Source organism: Ambystoma mexicanum, chromosome 6q (assembly GCF_040938575.1).
Source record: "Ambystoma mexicanum isolate Mex_15411 chromosome 6q, UKY_AmexF1_1, whole genome shotgun sequence".
Taxonomy (NCBI): domain Eukaryota; kingdom Metazoa; phylum Chordata; class Amphibia; order Caudata; family Ambystomatidae; genus Ambystoma; species Ambystoma mexicanum.
The window spans coordinates 458,882,250-458,905,033 of record NC_090937.1 but is presented as its reverse complement, the minus strand read 5'-3'; the positions used below and the strand labels follow the sequence as shown (position 1 = coordinate 458,905,033).

General features: G+C 48.7%; 1 protein-coding gene across 11 annotated transcripts in view; it reads right to left on the bottom strand.

Annotated features, from left to right (window-relative positions):
• TBCK (TBC1 domain containing kinase) overlaps positions 1 to 22,784 on the bottom strand; it is a 2,754,978-nt gene that overhangs the window by 583,686 nt on the left and 2,148,508 nt on the right. For all 11 annotated transcript variants that reach the window (XM_069630931.1, XM_069630933.1, XM_069630936.1 and 8 more), the window contains one exon: positions 4,271 to 4,307. In XM_069630931.1, coding sequence (XP_069487032.1) covers positions 4,271 to 4,307 — 37 coding nt within the window. The remainder of the gene's footprint in view (positions 1 to 4,270; positions 4,308 to 22,784) is intronic.

The window sequence follows — 22,784 nt, the reverse complement described above, 5'->3', positions numbered from 1 at the left end:
CAAGGCAAAAGGCTACACAAACTGAGCCCACTTGAATTAACTTCCCTGGAGGGTCTAGGGATGGGCGGGGGTCTCCAAACTATATAACCTCCTGTAGGAAGACCTGCTGACTTCCTGTCCTGAATATATGAGCCGATGTGAGGCGGACTTGGGCCACCCACTGGAGGATAAATCGTGGGTAGATATTTGGGCCTGGGGACACTCTTCCTCCAGATGCGTGACCAACAACGAGTGTGCCTTAAAACTGCTATTTTGCTGGTACTACCCCCTAGTACAGATACATCACATCCAGGCCGTGATACGCCCCTCTTGCTGGCGAAATTGTGGGGCACTGGGCTCTTACTACCACATGCCGTGGGACTGCCCTCCGATTCATTCCTTTTGGGAAACCATTGTGGCGATCATAGACTATCACTGGCAGCAAACTCTGGATGTGTCCCAAAACTCTGCTCTTGGGGGCCCCTTATGAGGAGATTTACCCTAAATCTGGGGTGCCTGTGAAACTACTGATGTAATTGTTGTTGGGGGCATGCATCACAATCGCCCGCCGCTGGAAGTCAGTAGAGGGTCCGGACCTCTCCTTATGGTGGATTAAGGTTTAGGACGTGCTTGTGGCGGAGAAGGTTACGGCGGCAAAGGAGGGAAAGATCCACCAGTTCCTCTCTATATGGCCCCCCTACTGGACAACGACCTGAAATACCCAGCGTTGACATTTAAACCCCACCTGGCGACTCTTTATCTGTACCAGGGTGAAACTAAGTAACATTTGAATGCCTGGGTTAAATAGCCTATGTGTATTGTGCGGGGCCTTGGGGGGGAAATGCTTCTTTTGGTGTACTGTCCCCCCAATTAAGTGCAAACAGGATGATTTATGTTGAATGCTATGACTTTTATGCAATGGTCTTTATAGCATGTCCTTTATTGATGTTTCCATGCTCCAAATTAAATTAAAAAAATAATTTAAAAATGTGGTTTCAGAATATGACCCAATATCTACGTAGTTTTCCATGTGTGAATTACAACACTAATTGGCTAATGGATAAGGAGCAAACTATTGTTAGGGCCCCAGGTAGAGTCTGAGACAGTTACAGTCAAGGATCAAAAGATCACTCAGGACTATGAAAACATTGGTGCAAGCCGCATTTCTTATATCTCAAACATACAGTTTACAGCCAAAACTCTAGAAGACTATGTATTCAGCCAAATATTGGAGCGTGTGCAGTCTAATAAATTTGAAGATTGCCCACAAGTTGGCTTTAGACCTCTGTGAGGCACCTAACTGGCACTAGGTTCCATTTGGTACGACCTCAAAATCACAGTGGATGACATCACCTCAGCACTCAGACTACTCAACATGTTAACCACAGTACAGTAATTAGTAGGCTTGAAGAAACCAGACTCCATAAAACAACTTTACAATAGATGACATCTTTCCTAATGGACAGACTAGAGATCACCTGGCTCCTCCATTTCATTTTGAACCCATGATCCATGTATATGAAAGATTACCTGTGGAGTTCCCCAGGGATCAAGCATTTCACTGTTCCTCTTCAACATCTATACGATTCCTTTGCTGAAGATCATAAAATCCTACGGGCTCATCTGTTCGAATTATGCAGATGACATCCAAATCAAAGACAACATGGCTGGCAATTTAAAGTTCAGCAACACCCCCTCAGCAACTGCCTCACGCGAATAACTTCCCCAAATATTCTGAAGTGATCAAGAACGTAGGACTATAAATCAACAACGTACTCACATTGGAACCCCATGTCAATGCAACTGTGAAATTGTGCTGCTTCTATCTAAACATTATCCAGTGGATTATGCCTTACCTCTCCTTCTCACACAGAGTGCAAGCCACCCTCGCCCAGATTCTTTCAATAATCGACTATGCAAACAGCATTTACCTAGGTATTCCAGACTATCTCACAAAAAACTTCAAAGAATACCAAACAAAGCTGACAGACTCCTATTCATATTTAACAGGAAGAAACACAAAACTGTCCCTCAGAGCAAAGCACTGGCTACCAATCAATAAAGCATCCAGTGCAATGCCCTCAGCATCGCCCACAGAGCACCTGAAGGTCAAGAAGCAAAATTCCTACAAAACTAAATCTCACTCTACCAACCAACCAGAGGCCTAACATTGTGAAATGATATACTATTTGAAACCAGATTTTGCAGAGAAAGACATGGATGCCCACCTTTTCCACTCTTTTAGCCAAACACTGCAACACGCTACAAAGGGAAATCTGCACCCTAAGCAACAACCTGAAATTCAGGAAAAGTCTCAAAAACGGTCTCTTCAATGCTTACCAAAACAACATTTAACCTACACTCATCAAGTGACAGAAATTACACTTCTCAATAGTTCAACTTGTATGCACAGATAGAACCATGGGAACAGCATACGGAGTACCGCTCATCTGGCTCAAACATATCCCATGGCACTTGGTAAACTATAATGACGAAGACATCACATCAAGGCACTAGAAAAATCCTAGGAGAACACTTTCCTGTCTCGTGGAACACCTAAACGTCAAGACAAGAAATCTTCATGCATCAACCACTTAAGCCAAACACCTCTCACCATGATGAAATGGACAGCAAGACCAATCATTTGAAAGCACTATGGAAACCCCAGTAACACTCCCCAACTATTCATTAACCCTCAATGTCTCCTCACCTTACTCACCACACAAATAAAGACCCTCCCCCAGACTGTGAACATCAGAAACTTACACTTCTAGCTACAACTGACTAAATCATCCACTGCCCAACACACACCCACAATATAACATTGAGGCGCCCCCATAAACAAACGGCCTCATTACAAGTTGGGTGGTATTTAGCCGCTAAATATATCAAAATACTCCCAAAAGGCATTAATGTCAACTGCTACTTGGTCCAGTGGATTTACAGCAGGATTACAAGTGGTGGTAGGCGGTCTAAGTCGCCATTTTTTTGGAGTCCATAAGACTTCACAGGGATTTTGGCAGAACTACCGCCAGGGTATTCAGGCAATTTTGCCGTTTTATGGTGGTAAGGTGGAGGATTTACTGCGGTAAATTTAGGTGCACAAAGACAGTGGCAACCGAGGTGCCACTGCTTTGTCACAATTTTTATTCCCTGCACCGCTGTTGCCGTAATGTGGCCCAAAGCCTCCAATACAACCTACACTTCACAGCTTGAACGATTAGGAGCATCCAGAGCTCAGCATATTTCATATCTGCAACCTGGACACAAAGCACTGCAGTCTCACCTTTATCTTTCCTCCCAAGCAATCAAACCCACCCACACTCTTCCAGATCCACCAGAGCACCTTGAGACCATGCAAATGGCAGTGGTATGCAGAATAAATCCTAATAAATTTAAAACAAAAACAACGCTTTTGGGAACTTTAATTCAACATCACAAATAAGCAGAACATATCATCAGCAAATAGGTATGCCTTTACAATACACACAAGCAACATACATGGCAAACATAAAATATATTAAAAAACAACAAAATACTTACCTGGGTAATGTTCTTTCTAGTGGATGTTCCTCCACAGATTCCACATTTTAGATTATATTCTCCTGCGGCAGTCGATCTGAGAAAAACTTTCAACAGCAGGGCGCACCGAATGTCGTTGGCGTCGAGGTCCCTCGGATGTCTTTATTGTTTAGACTGAAGAAGACATTGGCACCAATACAAATACACTGCACCATACTCTGTTAGCTCAGTTCTTTTTTTCCGCATGCTCAGCACATTTCTCGGGAACTTCAACAGCTAAGACTTTTTTTCTGACGTCTTCAGTCAAATTCGATTTTTGACCGAAAATGTTGACAAAAACACCTCTGGTTTCAAAAGATGTTAGGAATGTGATACCAAAATGTTGGTCTGTCTTTAGTGCCTCAGTGCCGACCATGCAGTAACCAATTGCTGCTCTTGTCAGGCCATGTCACTGAAGGCATTGAAAGACAGATCGTCAAAGTTGGCTCTCAGGCGCGCAATCTCCAAGTTGCCCAGCACTACCATGTCAAAGTGTAAGCTCTCCAAAGGGAGAAGCTCAGAGACAACTCCGGTCTCTGGAAAGATCAAAAGAAAGAGCCAAGAAACATAGAAAAAGGTCACACAGAAGGAGCGACTTCCATCACCACCACTATTCCTCTTCCTCAAGAGGAAACAGGCATTCTTCAAAGTCTTCACCTGACAGACCATTTAAAGTGTCAGAACAGAAATCATTAAACCAGTAAGAAAGAACACATGCAACTATACTTACGTGTAAACATAGTGAGGAACCAAGGAATCGCGTACAGCTAAAACATAAAAAGAAATGAAGATTATTCACCTTAGTCTGGCCATCAGCTTTAATACTATTGCATTGAATGACGGGTGCTCTCAGAAATATAATACCAACACAAGACAATGTCTTTGTGCCCCGCAAAGAGCAAAATGCTTTCTTACATGGGTTGGCACAATGAGGTTAATGAAATAATGAAATTAAAGAAGGTATGCTTTCCATGAAACACTGGTTACAATTGATCCACAAATACAGTCACATTCTCTTTTTAACTTTTTACAAGGTCTATAGGATATCAGTATGTTAGCTTGCATGAATGATTTCATGAAACTACTTCTGGCATCTACCCAAAACACAGAAAAAAACAGTTGTCACCTATTTGTTACCATTTGACAGAGAAATTACTTACCGGTAATGTTCTTTCTATGGATTCTTCTCCCACACATTCCCCATCTTGATAGATCATCCGCACAGCCTCAGCTGCTCGGAAAATGTCAACAAGGGGAGTAGAGTGGCTCAGTTGCGTCTTCTCGACCTCAGCAGGCTTTGACCGCGCCATCCCTCGACTCGGGACATGACATCGGTAGTACATATAGAAAGTCGCTAAACCCCCCATACCTTAGTTCTCTAACTTTTTCTCCATGCTCAACAGACGCGGATTAAAAAAACGAGGGACAGAAATACTCAAACTCCCATAAACATAATTATTAGTATTTGTTTTGGTGAAGAACAGCCATTGGCGAAATAACCAACCATTCTCCATTTCTTTTTTTTTTTTTTTTTTTAAGAGACACCTAGCGTTAACCCTTCCTCCACAACACCCCAAAAGAAGAAGAACTCACAGCGGTGCAAGCCAAACAAGCTTTCATTGAGGGGTAGGTAAGGCGGGCGATTAGGAACTTGTGGGGGAGGAATCCATAGAAAAAAAATTACCATTCTCCTTCTATGGATTGCATTCTCCCACATATTTATCTTGATAGTAGACTCCCAAAGCAGTACCAATTCTGGGTTGCGGGATGTAAGTTTTAGATTAAGCAGCTCTGTAACACCACTCACCCAAACCGGGCATCTTTACTCCAGGTCAGAACCAGACCATAATGTTTGGAAAACATGTGGAAGGAAGACCCGGTTGTGGCCTAACAGTTCTCTCAAACCAGCACCCCATCTACAGCACAGAGGAAGCCACCAAACCCCAAGTAGAGTTGGCCCATATGTTTAGGGGCAGCTCCTTCCCTTCCTTCTCATTACATTCAGCAATGCACAAAATGATTCAATGAGAAATAGCCTGTTTCATCACAGCTTGTCCCATCCTGGATTGGGAAAAAGCAACAAACACCTGATTGTCTCTGTGAAAGGCAGCCGCCCTGGCCACATAAACACTCAACTCCCTCCTGAGGTCGAGTCTATGGAACCTCTCTTCCTCCTTGAATGGATGAATGAGGAGGAGAATAAAATACTGGCAATTCCAAACAAAATGTGGAAATCTTAAAACACATTTGGCAGGAATTTTGGATGGACTTTCAGAGAAAACTTCTCTTTGAAAAACTTAAAAAATGGTTGCTTAAAAGAAAGCGCCTGGTCATCACATCTGTGAGGTGCATTAGCATCTAACGCACCTTGCAGATGTGATGGCCATCAGGAAGGCCGTCTTTAGAGTGAGCAGCCCAATAGATGCAGAATGCAAAGGCTCCAACGGATCTGCCATAAGGAAGGTAAGAACCAAATTCAGATCCCAAGATGGGACCATAAACGGTGTTTGAGGAATTTTATTTACAAGTCCATTAAGAAATTGAGCCATAATTGGAATAGAGATAAAGGAACTTTGCTCTGGGGATGTTTTAAACAAAGACAAGTCTACCTAATAGCCTCCGACTGTGCCCGATTGTAGCCCTGGAGAATTCAAAATAATTCCATCACAATAGATGTAGGGCATGAATTGGGGGCCGCCCGTCGGCCTCTAACCCATGCCTCAAATCCTCTCCACCTGCATGCATAACTAGATGTAGTGGAAGGCATGTGATCAGCCAGCAACACCTCCAACAACTCCGTAATGAGGCTCCACTCCTCATACCTCAGCCTCTTAAGAGCCGTGCATGCCGATCAAGGGACCTCAGGTTCAGTTGGAGGTCTGGCCTCGGAGGAAACTGGCGAGGTGAGCAGGCAGCCAACTCCAGAAGGCCTGGGTACCACGTTCTCTTTGCCCAAACCAGGGCGATCAAGATCCTGGGAGGTCTGAAACCTCCCCAACCTCCTGAGGATGACTGGAATTGGAGGAAACGCATAGTGGCGGTCAAAGTCACACTCCACCAGTAGAACAAATCACTTAACTCTCAGTAATGCTCTTTCTGATGGATGTTCCTCCCATGGATTCCTCATCTATGATGTTCTATCCACAAGGCAGCTGTTTTTGGCGCCAGTATATATTGAGGCGCCAAGCCCCCCATGACCTCAGTTCCACCCTTTTTCCTAGCCCTCTGATGCGGAGGGACCGCAGAACCAATGGTGTACTGGCTATCTGCCAAGAGGCGCAGCTAAGGAAGGGCGATGAGAAATCTGTAGGAGGAACATCCATTAGAAAGAACATTACAGAGAGGTAGTAATATGTACTTCTATTGGATTCCTTCCTCCCACAAATTCCTCATCTATGATAAGACTCCCAAAGCAGTACACAGATCTGGAGGATGAAAGAAAGCAAGGACACCACGTAGACCAAAAACATCTGGTGGACTGCCCAACCAAAATGGGCATCATGGCCTTAATGGAAATCCAAGCAGTAATGCTTAGCAAACGTGTGCAGAGACGCCCTCATTGCCTCCTGGCAGAGGTACAGGATAGGGCAGAGGTGGCAGCTACTCTTCTGGCAGAATGAGCTCTGAGAAGCTCAGGTACATCCTTTACAGCCAGATAATAGCATTCTGAGATGCAGAGAATGAGCAACCGAGACACGTTTTTTTGGTCACAGCCCTGCCAGCACATGTTCCAGCGTAAGCAACGAAAAGAACAAATTGCTTAGCCCTGATAATGTTCTTTCTGATGGATGTTCCTCCCACATATTCCTCATCTTTGATAATTTCCTGCTCAGCAGAACTCTCAGAAATGTTTTCTCCCAGTGGGTGGGAAGGGTGGGGGTGTGGGGGGCGAGAGCTGTGTGGCCTGGCGTCGAGGATCCTCCAGTTGTCAGCTTCAGGGCCGGACGTGACATCGATGTCGGTATAAATAGCGTGCCGGAGTGACGTCTGACCACAGTACTCATGGCCATAAATCTGATGACATCAAATCTGACAAGAAGCTTCCCTGCCGCCATAGATCATAGGCAGGAAGCCCTCTCTCATCTACCCCTCAGGGATGTTATCAGCTGCAATGACCACTGCAGACCATAGACTGAAAGAGAACTTTGCCTCGGTACAAGAGGCGTTAATTGCACAAAGGGTTCGGCTGCCCAATGCAAACATTTTCTCCCCCCCCTTCCCCCAAGGCGTTCAGACCATTATCCTCCCCGTCAGGGAGGGTTGAAGGTAATGTGGATGAGTCCAGGTTCACACCTGCAGCCTGTTTCACTAAGCTCTCGGGGGAGGTATGAGTGGGCACGAAGGCCAGGGGGCAGTATGATCCTTCATAGCCAGCTCCCTGTCAAATGCAGGCGCACAGGCGGGCTTCTCCCACACCTCTAGTATGGGTGGCTGCTACTGCTACATTGAATGGTAGCAGGGGTTCGCTTTTGGGGCCTTCATCCAGGATGTCTGTTAATTTGAATTAAATCTTGGGCCTGGATGGAGCGGATAGCCAGCACATTAGCCATCAGTCTCTGAAAAGATGCCGGAGGCTTACCAGGGTTGGGGGCTGGAAGAATGTCCAGCTCAGGGGAGATGCCCAGTCTACTGGCCTCCTGGAGATCCAAGGCCAGCCCTTAGACTTCCTGATCTTCCACATAGAGCTCCTCCATGGAGAACAAAGGTCCCAGCCCACAGGGCACCTGGTCCCCCTCTTCATCGTAGATGTCATACATCTTAGACACAAAGAATTCCAAAGGAAGAGGATAATATTTCAGAGGGGCCCAATTGGCACTGACGACGAAGTTGGAACCGACACACAGACCTCAACGGCCAAAGGCGGTGCCTGATGGCATTGGGGGACTTTGTCCCGCCTTGGATCCAGGCTCGGGCCCCTATGCGTGCCGGAGTCCCTGCCGGACTCAGAAGATGCAGTGGGTCCCGTCGGTGCTGAGGCCCATCAGGGCCATAGCCGGAGCCACTGGCACAGAGGCCAAAGCCGCCGGCGCCTTGGCGAAGATGTGAAGCATCTTGAGGCAAAACTGTTCTCATTCCTCCAGGCGGAGGATTGGGTTGGAAAAGATACCCGAGACGCCTTCTCTGGAGATTCTTTGCTAGCTCTTCATTTCAGAAGAGGGGGATCTCTTGCGATGCTGCTTCTTATCCTTCTCATTTTCCTGGTGGCGGAAATGTTTCTGTATAACTGATTTGTGGGCAGGATATCATAGATGAGGAATCCATGGGGGAAAGGAATCGATTAGAAACGTGTATCTGAATGCCACCTGGGTGGGAATTCCCTCAAGCAAAACTGCTTGAATTTTGCGTTGTCCTTCGGGGCAAACAAGTCCTCTGATGGGGTTAACAACAAGGAGAAGTTCTCCACAATGACCTCCAAGCATATCTCCCATTTGTGGGAGACTGCGCTTTGCCTGCTCAGTATGCCTGCCAATCCACTCTGCGCCCCTGCCAGATGGGCTGCTGAGGCAAAGATCCTGTTCTCCAATAGCCAGAACCACAGCTGCACAGGGAACGTGACCGAACACACACTTGCTTGTTGGGGTAACGCAAGGCCACTGTGTTGTCTGTCAGACTCTGGACATTGTCCCCCCTGAGGAACGCCGCAAAAGCAGTCAGGGCTAGCTTGATCGCTTGCAGCTCCAGCAGGTCGATATGCCAGTGACGTTCCACCAGGGACCAACGGCCACTCACTGCAGTGAGCTCACCAGAGCTTCTGGGATGCATCTGTGACCACTTGTGCCTCTGGCCAAGCTACCAAAAGGGTACGCCCACCATCATGCTCTCCCTGTCGGGCCACCAGGGGCGGTCGCCCGGAGGGCATGCAACATTTTGCTGAAAGACTGCCATCACTGACCCCTCAGAAACCATTGAAGGGATGGCAAATGCACCCTGGCCTCGCAGAACATTTAGAGACTTAAGTCCATGCCACTTTCGGAAGAAAGGAGGGCCTTATTCTCAAAGTCACCTTCTGTTCGGAGAAAACCAAATGAGGAGGTTGAACAGATAACGTCTGGTGCTCACTCGTCCGTCTAGTGGAAATAATGGCGACCTGGAAAATCACCTTAAGGGTGAGCAGTCTAATTACGTATTTATGGTATCCTTTTCATTGTTGTCCAAGTTCAAAGATACCTTGATAGCTTTTCAAAAATCTTTATCTTCTGTCAAGGAAGATTACCAGATAACTTAATTAGGGATATGACCAGAAATTGAAAAATTAATAGATTGTCAGCATGAGTGGTAAGACAAGGTAAGACCCACCTCTTTATCATATTAAAAGCCACGGGGGTAGATCCACCGCCACGTAACTCTTTCAAAAGGCCTTCCAGTCTCAGCAAACAGTGTCAACTACAGGAAACAAATAACCAAGAAAGATTCCCTATTTCAGCTCCACTATTATGCATTGTGAAACACAAAGATAAAGGAAAACCAGACCGGTATTTATGTCCCTAGGCCTTTACTATGGCCAATTCTTTGGTGATTTAGCCCAATTAGTGCGCCAACTATGTGCAGCCCCATTAACAGTAATGTCAAGTTGAGCTCCGAGTCACATATCCTACAACACAGACATCACGCAGTATTTAACTGACTGAACTGTAGATATTCATCCCATAGAGTAATCACTCAACAAATCGACAAACTGCAGAATCTCACTGTCCAGCCTCTAAGATATACATCATAAACAATATGCTCACTCAACATGCCATGTTTTTTTACCTATTTTACCTGTCCCCATGGACTTACTAATTTTACTGTTATGCTCAAGGTCTGTATGCGTGTTCAAGAAGGGCGCCCAAGAGTGACATGTTTAGTGCTCATCGAGCTGTGTCGAGATTGAAACCTATATCTAGCACAAACTAAATCAACATAACCCTAAAGCAGAAATACATTTGAAAAAATGCAGTACAATGCCCGCCACATTTCTATGTTTGCAATGTGTCGACTTCAAATTGCATACAACTATCCATAGTCTATTACATACATTTGTATTAATAATCAAAGTCAATTAGGGACAGAAACAACAAGATTCTCAAAGACAGCTTATTTCTGTTTTCTTAACAAAAGCTATTGCTAATAATGCAGTTACATAGCTAAGTACAGAAGAAACATCAAGTCCCTGTGTGGTAGTATACAAAAGGCTCTAGATTTAGTCACTTTTCAGTTAGTTAAATCAATAAAGCCCAGTCAAAATCCTCATTGAGATCATGTTTGTGGCTACAAAGCCTATAAATCCACACATGTTCCTTGTACAACAGATTTTGTGTTATGTTAACTGTTTGGGGTATGCACTCTACAATCCACCAGAGTAGGTCATCAGGTGTGTCTCCTGCCTCCACAAAATGTTTCACTAGTGGCGCATTCAAGTTTTTACAACAAATGCAAGAACTGTGCTCAACTATACAGATATTTGCAGGTCTGGCAGTGTGTCCAATATACCCATGGCCACAAGGGCATTTAATGTAGTATACTACACTGCATGTTTTGCAATCAGTAAACCGCCCTAAATGACAGGTTTTGTTGCCTATTTGAAAATTCTCCATTTTCATTTTAGTATATTTCCATGAGGTACAGGAACCACATGGATGATGTTATTTGAGGGGGCAAATGGTCCATACTGAGGGTTGGCTATTTTGCACTCTTGGAGATGGAAAACAGGAGTGCACCAATTAGTCAGTCCCTTAAATTTTGATTACGTTTCAGTGTGAACAATAGTATCTGCTCTCCTTCAAGGTGTAGTTGGATCAGGGTCCAATGTCATTTGATCACTTGTTTGATCAGTGTGGTATGGGGGCTTTGTGTAAATGTACCTAGTGGCAGGCCTCTTGAGCTGAAAGGAGCACATCTAAGACATTGTTTAAAAAGTCCCACTCCTTATATCTCAGTCCCTCAGTAGCCAAGAAAGAAGGTTAAAGGCTACTGATGTTTGGATGGAGTATCTGCCTTTTTGACTGGGAGAGCAGATCCACTCTCTCAGTGGAAAGCACCAGGGACGACAGATGGATATGAGTACCACGCTCTCTGGGCCTGAGGCAGGAATTTGATCCCATAATTGAAGGACATGTAACATCCGAGAGATGTTCGCCACTCAGTCCTCGGGTGAGAAAGCCCTGCCCAGGCGAGTGTCCAAGACCGCGCTGATGAATCAGAGGGATTGGAATCGCAAAACTTTAGACTTTTTTGAAGTTCAGGGAAAAGGCCAAGCTATTCAACAGACTACATGTTCAGAACAGACGTGCCGACACCTGGTCTGGGAAGCAAGCTCAGGCGAAGATACCCTCCCTCCTGAGGCAAGCCACGACAACAGCCAGCAACTTGGTGAAAACACTTGGGGATGAAGAAAGTGCTAATGGTAGGACTCTGAACTGGTAGTGATGTTGGCCTACAACAAACCTAAAGTACTTCCTGTGCTTCAGATGAATAGGCACTCGAAAGTATGCATCTTGAAGGACCACTGACATCAATAGTGCTGCAGACTGAGGGGGTTCAAGAATCTGGGTCAGAAGAACAATACTGAATTTGTCCTTTTGCAGGTACAAATTCAGCAGCCTCAAATACAGTATCAGCCTCAAGTTTCCATCCTTCCTCAGCACAAGAAAATAAGTTGAGTACCAAACTCTTGCCTCATTCCGAGCATGCTACCAATTCTACAGCGCCCTTTGAGAGAAGTGTACGGCACTCCTTCAGGAGGATGGGTCCAGTGGCAAAGCGGAGGTGTGAGGAATGAAGCAGAGACAGTAACCCTGTAGAACGACCTATAGGCCCAACCATCGGATATGGTCCGAGATCATTCAAGCATCCAAAACGCCCCCCTCGACAAAATCTCCCTACTCCAAAACAAAATCACGGCAAAGAAAACTAAACCCACCCCAGCCAACCCGACTCCTGACCAGCGATCCACACCCAGATTTGAATTTACCCCTGTAATCACTTCTGAAACCACCAAATTCATCAAAGGCCTGAAACATTCCAGATGTCAAGGGGACATTTGCCCTCCTTCATAAAATACTGTGCCGAAGAACTGGCCCCCTTCATCACGTCCCCGATTAACAACTCCTTCTCATCTAGCGATGTACCAGAACATCTAAAAGAAGCCTGGGTACGCCACTTTTTATAAAACCTACACTAGACCCCAATATCCTCAGTAATTACCGCCCGATCACCATATTACCCTTCCTCCTGAAAATACTTGACAAGAGTAGCCTACCTACACATTCACAAATACCTGGAAACTATCAACCTCCTTGGCATCTGCCAATCTGGCTTCCGCCCTAGCCGCGGGACAAACTGCTTCCTATACCTCAAAATCCAAATGGATGAGATCAAAGACAAAGGTAACCTAGCCATCCTACTCCTACTCGACCTCTTCGCAGCCTCCAACCTGGTTAATCACAATATACTTTGTCAACACCTCGCCCGAGCTGCTCATTTCTCGGTCAATGCCATAAAATGGATAGAATCATTCCTGTCCAACCGCTCAATGAGTAATCTCAACCATAGTGGCAGCCCCCCAGCCGCAGTCACCTGTGGAGTACCTCAAGACTCCTGTGTCTCACCAACACTTTACATCTTGACCAGTCCACTGTTCAACCTCTTATACAAACTGGGTGTCACATATACCAACTACGCGGATGACACCAAAATACTCCTACCCATCACTGGCAACTTTGACACGGACTACAATGCACTGAATGATATTTACGTAACCATCGAAGCCAGGATGGCACAACACGAGCTCTGCCTAAATGACGAGAAAACGGAATTACTCCTCATCGGCTCCCAATCCCGGTTGAATTACCTCCCTGACTCCTACAAATCACTCACTATTGACGGAAACCTGTATCCAAAGAGGTTAAAACATTAGGCGTATATCTAAACTCCTCGCTCCCCCTCATAAGGCAGGTAAATGCCATAGGCTCAGCCGCAGTTTACACTGCCAAATTGATCAAATCCAGCAGACCATTACTGACCTCCGACAACTGTATCACTCTCGCCAGAGCCCTTATACTGTCTAGGATCGACTACTGCAACTCCCCCTTTGCAGGTTCCAATTCGCGCAACATTAATAAACTACAAATTATCCAGAACGCCGCCGTAAGAGCTGCTCTCAATATCCCCAAAAAAGATCACATTTCATCAGCCAGACCTAACATCCATTGGCTCGCCGCCCAGGAACGTATCACTTTCAAAAATGTATCTCTGATGCACAAATGTCTCTCAAACAGTGCCCCGATTTATCTAGCCAGACAAATCTTCAAGGCCCATTCCAATAGACCTACCCGATCGGCCTACACTTGCCTCTTAACCATCCCCAGATACAAGCGGCAGAAAGCTGGTGGTGGCAGCAGCTTCCCTGTGATTGCGGCCAAACAATGGCACATCCTGCCTTTAGCGCTTAGATCACATCCCTCCCTTTGGTCCTTCCGCTAAGGCCTTAAGACCTGGCTCTTTTCACAAGACACCTGGAGAACGACCTGCAGCAACTACTCACCTGTACCGTTACCTGTGACCAACCATACATACATTTTCAACGCTCCCTAACTGCATAACAGTAACCACAACTGCACAGCCTGTTACCAATGGTAATATGCAACGTTCAATAGGTTCTCTCAGTAACCTTCACTCTTATGTAACCAACTGTATTATATAACGTACATTGTGTAACAATGTAAACTGGAAGAGATATTGTCCTCCACTTGCTGCGCTCTCCAACTGAGTGGTATTCAATGCTGAAAACAGGCGACACAGGTAAAGATGTTCTGCCTGTGTGGCTCTATTTATTTTGTGATGGGCTTAGGACAAAACAAATATATTTCCAGGCTTGCTGGATGAACCAAAAGGTTTAACCAGATTTGCTTAAACTTTCAAAACCTTTAGGTTACAAAAAATTGGAAGATCAGCCACAAAGAATCAGATAATGATACAAATAAACAAACAAAATTGGAGACACTGATAACTTTCTCAGTATAAGTTTCCAACCATGGTATTTGCAAAAAAGGACAGATTTCTGATAACTGCCAACACGTGTTTCAAACCCTCTAAGGTCGTCATCAGGGCTACACATACCAGAGCAACTTATTTATGGATTCCAATGCATTAAAGAAGCTTGTTTAGTTTCTAAGGTGATACAGTTCAATGCAAGTGAAAACACAAAACTATCTGTTCATGTTGTCAGTTGCATTCATACTAATGCGGGTGATGGATACGAAGTTAGCAGGTGCATTGCTTCAAAGCGACATCTCGCTGGACCACAAAAAACTTGGGCGATCAGCGGTTTAACTGCTCTGGAATACAGCCCGTGGCGGTCACCATGAAGGGAAATGTTGTTGCAAGTTTAAAGCATCCATGACATTTCCAAAAGAGTCTAGTTTGAATTACCATCTCGTATATGGGCTGTGGATAGTCTTGCTAGGCTTCTACTGTCACACACATATGATATGCTGCTTAGAATGCAGAGAGTGGTCCACACGGTAGGGAAAGAAAAGCAGATTCTTTCCATCACCCTCATTAGTATGAATGCGACTGACAACATGAACAAATAGTTTTGTGTTTTGGGTGGCGCTGTGGAGCAGCCCAAGATGGCTGCCTAGCTCCTGAGCTCCGTGTGGGACTGGGCGATATCCGTCTATATCTGCGGCCACACTGTGCGTTACACGCTTATCTCTTCATCACTTTTGCCCCACACTTCAGCGCCTCTGCCGAGCGAAATTCCGGCTCCTCTACGACCCCGGGCGACCCAGATCGGGGTCCTGGACTGGGCGGCCTGACTCCGGCTCTCTCCTCCGCGGTGTGCGCGGCACCGGCCCGAGGCCCTCCCCCTTCTCAGGGCCTGGCACCTCTCCTGAGCGCTCGATCGGGCGGACTGCGGCCCGATCGGAATCGCGGCGGCCTCCAGGCGTCCTGGGTCTGACACCCCCCGGGAGCGGCCTGACTGGGGGCCCGTGGCCGGTGGCGACGCGGACGCGTCCCGGCCCTCCGCCGGCCGTGAGAGGGCTTCGGCTGTGGTCCCTTGCTGGGGGATCGGGGGGGTGCGCCCTCGGAAGGTAAGAGGCGGCTGCCGGTGGGCCCTACATCCCCGCCCGGCCCCCCCGGGCGGACTGCGGCCCGCTGGGGGACCCGTCAGCACACCGCGGCCTGCAGATCGGCAGCGACGTCCCCCACCAAGTCCCCGCTTGTGACTGGCTCTCTCCCCCGCGGTGTGCGCGGCACCGGCCCGAGGCCCTCCCCCTTCTCAGGGCCTAGCACCTCTCCTGGGCGCTCGATCGGGCGGACTGCGGCCCGATCGGAGTCGCGGCGGCCTCCAGGCGTCCTGGGCCTGACACCCCCCGGGAGCGGCCTGACTGGGGGCCCGTGGCCGGTAACGACGCGGACGCGTCCCGGCCCTCCACCGGCCGTGAGAGGGCTTCGGCTGTGGTCCCTTGCTGGGGGATCGGGGGGGTGCGCCCCCGGAAGGTAAGGGGCGGCTGCCGGTGGCCCCTACATCCCCGCCCGGCCCCCCCGGGCGGACTGCGGCCCGCTGGGGGACCCGTCAGCACACCGCGGCCTGCGGATCGGCATTGACGTCCCCCACCACGTCCCCGCTTGAGACTGGCTTAGTGGCGCCCCCCCCCCAGATTCGCTTCCCGGGTCGCCTGCCTCTGCGGCCCGGACCTCTCCACACTGTGGGCCCTGGGTGCTGCCCAACACCAGCACACCCCAATCAGCCCCGCTGGGCCCTGTTCTCCTTCACCCGAGAGGCCTCCACAGCTGGGGTTCTCCCCCCTGGTATTGCCCCCGCACTCTTCTCTCTGATATTGGGACCACCGCCTACTCCCCCCCCGCGCACCAACCCACGATGCCTAGCAAGATCAAGGGATCCTCCAGGGGGGGTGCCATGGATAGATTCGCCAGGGCTGTCCAGAGGGAGGAGGCTGACCGGGACTTACCTATTACTGAGGAGCTGGAGAACAACGTTTGCCCCTCTCCTGCGGCCCCTGACCTGACCACGATCATGGAAGCTATGGCCAAAAACTTTGCTTCCTTTCACGAGAAGCTTGACGACATCAATGCCAATGTTGCCTCTTTAAAGACACGGGTGGATCAGGCGGGGACCAGGATCACGGACGCCGAAAACCGTATATCAACTAATGAGGATGCTATACATGCGCTACAAGATACTGTGGCATCACTGTCCCAAGATATGCGGAATGTGAAAGCAAAGTGTGAGGACCTCGAGTCGCGCTCCCGCAGGAACAATCTGCGTATTATCGGAGTGCCAGAAAACGCTTTAAAGGGTCGCATGGAAGACGCGGTCGAATCATTATTGAGGTCCCTCCTGGGTGACCCCGCCATGTCCCCATACTTCACCGTCGAGCGCGCTCATCGGGCTCTGTCACCCAGACCCAAGCCAGGGGACATTCCCAGACCCATCATAGCCAGGATTCTCAATTATAGAGACAGAGATCTTATCCTCCGCCTGGCCCGAGAGAAGGGAGACCTGCGATTCGAGTCACACACAGTGAGAATCTTCCCGGACTTCTCTGTAGCGGTCCAGCAAGAGAGGCGTCAATTCATTGGAGTCAAGAAACTACTCAGAGAACGGAATGTCCCCTATGCTATCCTGTTTCCAGCCCGTCTCAAAATCACACATAATGGGAAATTGTACTTTTTCACTGTACCAGAGGAGGCGGTGAAATTCATCGAGGCGCATCTGCCGCTTCCCAACCCGGCGGGAGCTCAGGCTGAGGATGTCTGAGCCGATGCCACACACTAACTGGCCTTCTCTATCTTGTCCATGGTACTCTTCAATCGGAACGTGGTCATTGTAACAATTCACAACAGTCCTATGGTCTCAGGCCCCCTGTGTGCCCAGCCGGGCGAGGTGCTCGGCTGGCTATGGTGGCCTGTCTTCTGATCCGGGTACTGCAGAACCCGTCACTGACGGCGTTGCTGTCATGCATATTTGTCCTTAAAGCCGCCCACACGGCCACAGCACACCTCGCTGCATTTGCAATGTTCTTGGTTTTTTGGTTCCCGCTGCTTTGGTGCCCCTGTTGGGCACGGGAAGGGTGTCATCCCTGTTGGATGTCGCCCCCCGACCTCCATGTTATGGGGAGTGTCGGGTTAGCTCGAGATACCTGCGGGGAGGGGTGGGGGTTTCACACTGCAAGTTGGGGGTGGGCAGTGAGGGTGGGGCGCGGTTGGGGTGGGGATTGGGGACATGTTCTCGAAAATGGCAGTGGTGGACTGACAGCTGGTCGCGCACCGGATCGCAATGCTCTAATTGTACATCATTCTGTTTCTGCATTTCAGCATCTGTGGTGGGATGTTCACTAAGCTTATTGAGATATATCTGTCCGCTTCAGTCATGGGCACTCTGTCATTGGGAGATCCGGTGACCATTGCACTGGGGTCCGGTACTGGGGGAGGTGGGACCTGGCGTCCTCTGACGTTGGATCACTATCTCTGGTTTCTCCGCAATGGGATTTTATTGATTGGGGTACTAGTATGGCTGTGACGATAATGACATGGAATGTTCGTGGCCTCAGCAATTACACCAAGGGTCGCAGGATCATGGCTTACGCTAATAGGCACCACTGCAAGGTGTTACTCCTGCAGGAAACACACTCCACTGGCCCGTTGGCCAGAAGCATTGCGCCCACATGGGGTCCCCTCAGGTACTTCACGACCTACTCTACAAGGGCCCGTGGAGTGCTGACACTAATTCACAAGTCTCTTAAATTCTCTCTTCACAGAAGCTATATTGACCCGGGGGGGAGGTACATCATCCTGCATTGCGCCATCGCCAACAGAGATTACCTACTCGTGAACACTTATGGCCCCAATATAGACTCCCCTGAGTTTATTGATCAGGTGGTGTCCATACTCCTGGGATACGTGGGTGTACAGATCATCTGGGGTGGTGACATGAATTTTATTTTAGACCCTGCCGTGGACAGGACTGGCTCTGCCCCCAGACCCTTAGCGAGTGCAGCGCGCAGGCTCTTGACACACTGCAAGTCACTGGATATCCTGGACAGTTGGAGAGCTCTCCATCCGCTAACGCGGGAATACACATATTATTCATCGGTACATGATAGCTCTTCTAGAATTGATCTGATCCTACTGTCGGCCCAACTGATTGGTGGGGTTTCAGATATTCGTATACTTGCACGTACTCTGTCTGATCATTCACCGGTCATACTGATCGTTAATATGGGCATCCTAGCCCCCACCATGAATACTTGGCGCTTTAAATCGGCCGCCCTGCAGGACATCGTTTTCAAGGCAGACATTCTGTCGGATATTCGGTCCTACTTTGAATTCAACTCGCCACAGGACACCACCCGGGGGGTCCGCTGGGACGCCTTCAAGGTTTTCATTCGGGGGGCAGCCATCTCTAGGGAGTCCGGGGTTCTCAAGTCCATTAGGGCCTCCCTGTCGCGATCTGAAGCCAAACTGCGAGATCTTGAGCGGGCCCACCCCACCTCTGTTGACCCTGTCATCCTTTCCCAGATAAGTGAGGAACTCAAGCTGTTCAACGAGCAGGCCGTCAGGGAGGTGCAGTACTTTAGCCGACCTCAGGCGGCGCGGAAATACGGTGAGGGGGACAGACCTGGCAAAACTCTGGCCGCCTTGGCCAGGGGGGAGTGGGGGCCAGCCCAAATCACCTGCGTCAGAGGTAGCAATGGGTCGACCCAGTGGTCGGACCAACATATTTTAGAGACCTTCACAGACTTTTACTCCGAACTGTACTCGCAGCCTCCCGAACATAGTGAATCGCAGATGCGCGAGCTCCTTGCCCAGATCCCCACCACTGTCGTCTCCCATGCTACAAGGGAACAGCTAGACTCCCCCTTCACCCTGGACGAAATAGTGGAGGCCATTTCCAGCCTTCCGAAGGGTAAAGCACCGGGCCCCGACGGGCTTACGGCCGAATTCTTTCAGGAGCACGTGGCCATATTGGGCCCCGAATTGCTTGAGGTCTGGAATGAATCCCTGCGCCTGGGCTCTCTTCCCCCATCCCTACGTGAAGCTGTTATCACGGTTCTCCTTAAGCCTGGCAAGCCGCCCGATGAATGTGGTTCGTATCGCCCCCTCTCACTCATGAACCTAGATACGAAGATCTTCGCCAAGGTGATTGCTAATCGCTTTCTCCCGGTCATGCCTTATATGGTTCATGAGGACCAGTCCGGTTTTGTCCCTGGCAGGTCCACATCACACAATATTCGACGGCTGCTTAACGTAATGGCCCGCATAGACCAGAGCGTGAGTGCGGTGGCGGTTACATTGGATGCCCAGAAGGCTTTTGACATGGTTTCCTGGAGATACATGTGGCTGGTTCTGGAGACCATGGGCGTCGGTCCTGGGATGATCTCCTACATCAGATTATTATACACCTCCCCGGTTGCCAGAGTCCGCGTCAACTCTCAAACTTCTACACTGTTTCCTCTCTTCCGGGGTACCCGCCAGGGATGCCCATTCTCCCCAATTCTGTTCGCCCTTGCCATCGAGCCTATGGCGGACTTTATCAGGGAACGGCACATGCGCGGGGGAATACCTCTCCGGGGCGCCTCCGAGGTGGTCTCCCTATACGCGGACGATATCCTTCTGTTCGTCAGGGACCCAGATCTCTACCTCGACCCTCTCCTCCGGGACATCACCCGCATCGGGACTTTTTCAGGCTTCACTATAAATTACACAAAGTCCGAACTTTTTCCCCTCACACACTCCACACTTCACCCGGCCACTGAATACCCGCTCAGGTGGTCTCCCAATGGGATCAAATATCTGGGGGTTCATGTGTCCCTGACTAGGGAGACCCTTCTGGCTGACAACTATGTGACATTGGCTGCACTGGCCGAAGCCAAACTAGAGCGCTGGCGCTCTCTTCCCTTATCATTGGCCGGGCGGCTGTCGCTGGTCAAGATGATACTGCTCCCTAAGTTCCTGTACACGTTTACAAATGTTCCCATCTGGCCTGGAAATAGTTACTTCACTGATCTGCACAAGCTGTGTGCCCAATTCTTGTGGCATTCCGGCGCGGTGCGGAAAAAGTGGGGTGCTATGACCCTTCCCTATGATAGGGGCGGGTTCACGGCCCCTGACTTGATGAGTTATTGGACTGCGGCGCAGGCACAATTTGCCACATACTGGTATCCTGGTCCTCCTTCCCGCCCGCATGTCAGGCTTGAAATCATTGCTGCCTCCGGTGCTAACATTATGTCCTTACTTCTACACCGGAAATATGAGCCTGACTCTCCCATAGACCCCGTCCAGACCACCTTGTTTGCCTGGAGGCGGATATTCGCTGCTGCCCCCGAGACTCACCCTTACTACAAATGGCTCCCTGCATGGCGGGTCCCCAGTTTGGAACCCACGAATGACTCAGCCCTGGCACGGCACTGGCGGGACCTGGGTTATCTGGCCCTTACTGACTTCTACCCGGATGGGGTATTCATAACGCCACAGACGTGGAAACCAGCCCACTCGGGCTCGCCACTTGAGCTACTTCAGTATTACCAACTCCGCGCAGCGTTCCGGGCGGCTTGGCCCACCTTCCCCAGCGAACCCCCAGACCACCCTGCCATCTCCTACATTGCCAACTCCGGGGGGGCGCGGGGAGTGGTCTCATCATTGTACAAACTCCTGCTCACTGCTTCAGCAACACCGCCCCCCAGGGCGAGAGAGGACTGGGCCTCTGAACTGGGGGTTGTTATTTCAGAGCAGCTGTGGGGTAAAATGTGCTCCCACACCAGTAGGGTCTCCCTTAATTTTCGACATCGCACTATGCAGTACAAGCTACTGAATAGGCTATACTATACGCCACGCAGACTTTCCAAATTCGCCCACTCCGACACGCGACTCTGCCCCCGTTGTGGGGCGGAAGATGCCGGTCATCGCCACATGTTCTGGGATTGCCCCAACCTGGCCCCATTCTGGGATGAGATTCTTAAGACCATGTCCGCACTCTGTGATGCGGTGCTTGAGCCTGACCCGATGGGGGCGTTGTTTGGTCAGTGGGATGCTGAGGGCGCCAGAGGAGAGGCCAGGCTGTTAAATGTATGCTGTGCAATTGCTAAAAAATGTATTCTTCAAAACTGGAACTGCTCGGCACCCCCCACTTTCCAGAAATGGCTGAACTTGGTGACCTGGTCCCGTAATTGCGAGGAGGACTACATTATTACCCTCCCAGGCCGGTCCCGGCCCAAAAACATTTGGACTGCCTTCAACAGCTATCTCAACGCCCTCGATGCTACCTCCTTTGCGGATAGCTCGCCCTAGACCCCATTTCTGTACATTGTGCTCCCCAATATGGCACTTAGCTGATCTTTATCTGCAAATGTATGCTACTGTGTGTGAACATCCCAGTGTAATGTACCTTGTCATGTTTAAAGACCATACTCTCGATCTGTTGTGTGTGTATGCCAACTACCACTGCCAGCAAAAATAAAAGTTTAAAAAAAAAAAAAAAAATAGTTTTGTGTTTTCACTTGCATTGAACTGTATCACCTTAAAAAACAAAACAAGCTTCTTTAATGCATTGGATTCCATAAATATGTTGCTCTCATATGTGTAGCCTTGATTACCTTAGAAGGTTGAAACACGTGTCAGCAGTTATCAGAAATCTGTCCTTTTTTGCAAATACTATGGTTGGAAACTTATACTGAGAACATTATCAGTGTCTCCAATTTTGTTTGAGTTTATTTGTATAATTCTCTGATTCTTTGTGGGAGATCTTCCAATTTTTTGTAACCTAAAGGTTTTGAACATTTAAACAAATCTGGTTAAACTTTTTGGTTCGTCCAGCAAGCCTGGAAATAGATTTGTTTTGTCCTAAACCAATCAGAAAATAAATAGAGCCACACAGGAGCAACATCTTTACCTGTATCGCCTTTATTCAACATCGAATAACACTCAGTTGGAGAGCCCAGCAAGCGGAAGACAATATCTCTTCCAGTTTACATTGTTCCATAAGGTGACTTAGGGAAATCACCAATTCACCTGCTACTGCAGCATATCCAATCCCCTTTTGAACTCATCTCACCCTCCAACTTAACACAGCAACATTAGTGTAAGCGCACTCTTGTTTAGGTTCCGTACTGTACATTGTATAACTGCTGTAACCACTCTTATTTAGCCAGCGCCCAGTTGCCTAGGGGTTAGTTGCGCTTCTACAAATGTAAAAATAAATGAATACATTCCCAGCTGGGGACTTGTGGCAGAAGGTC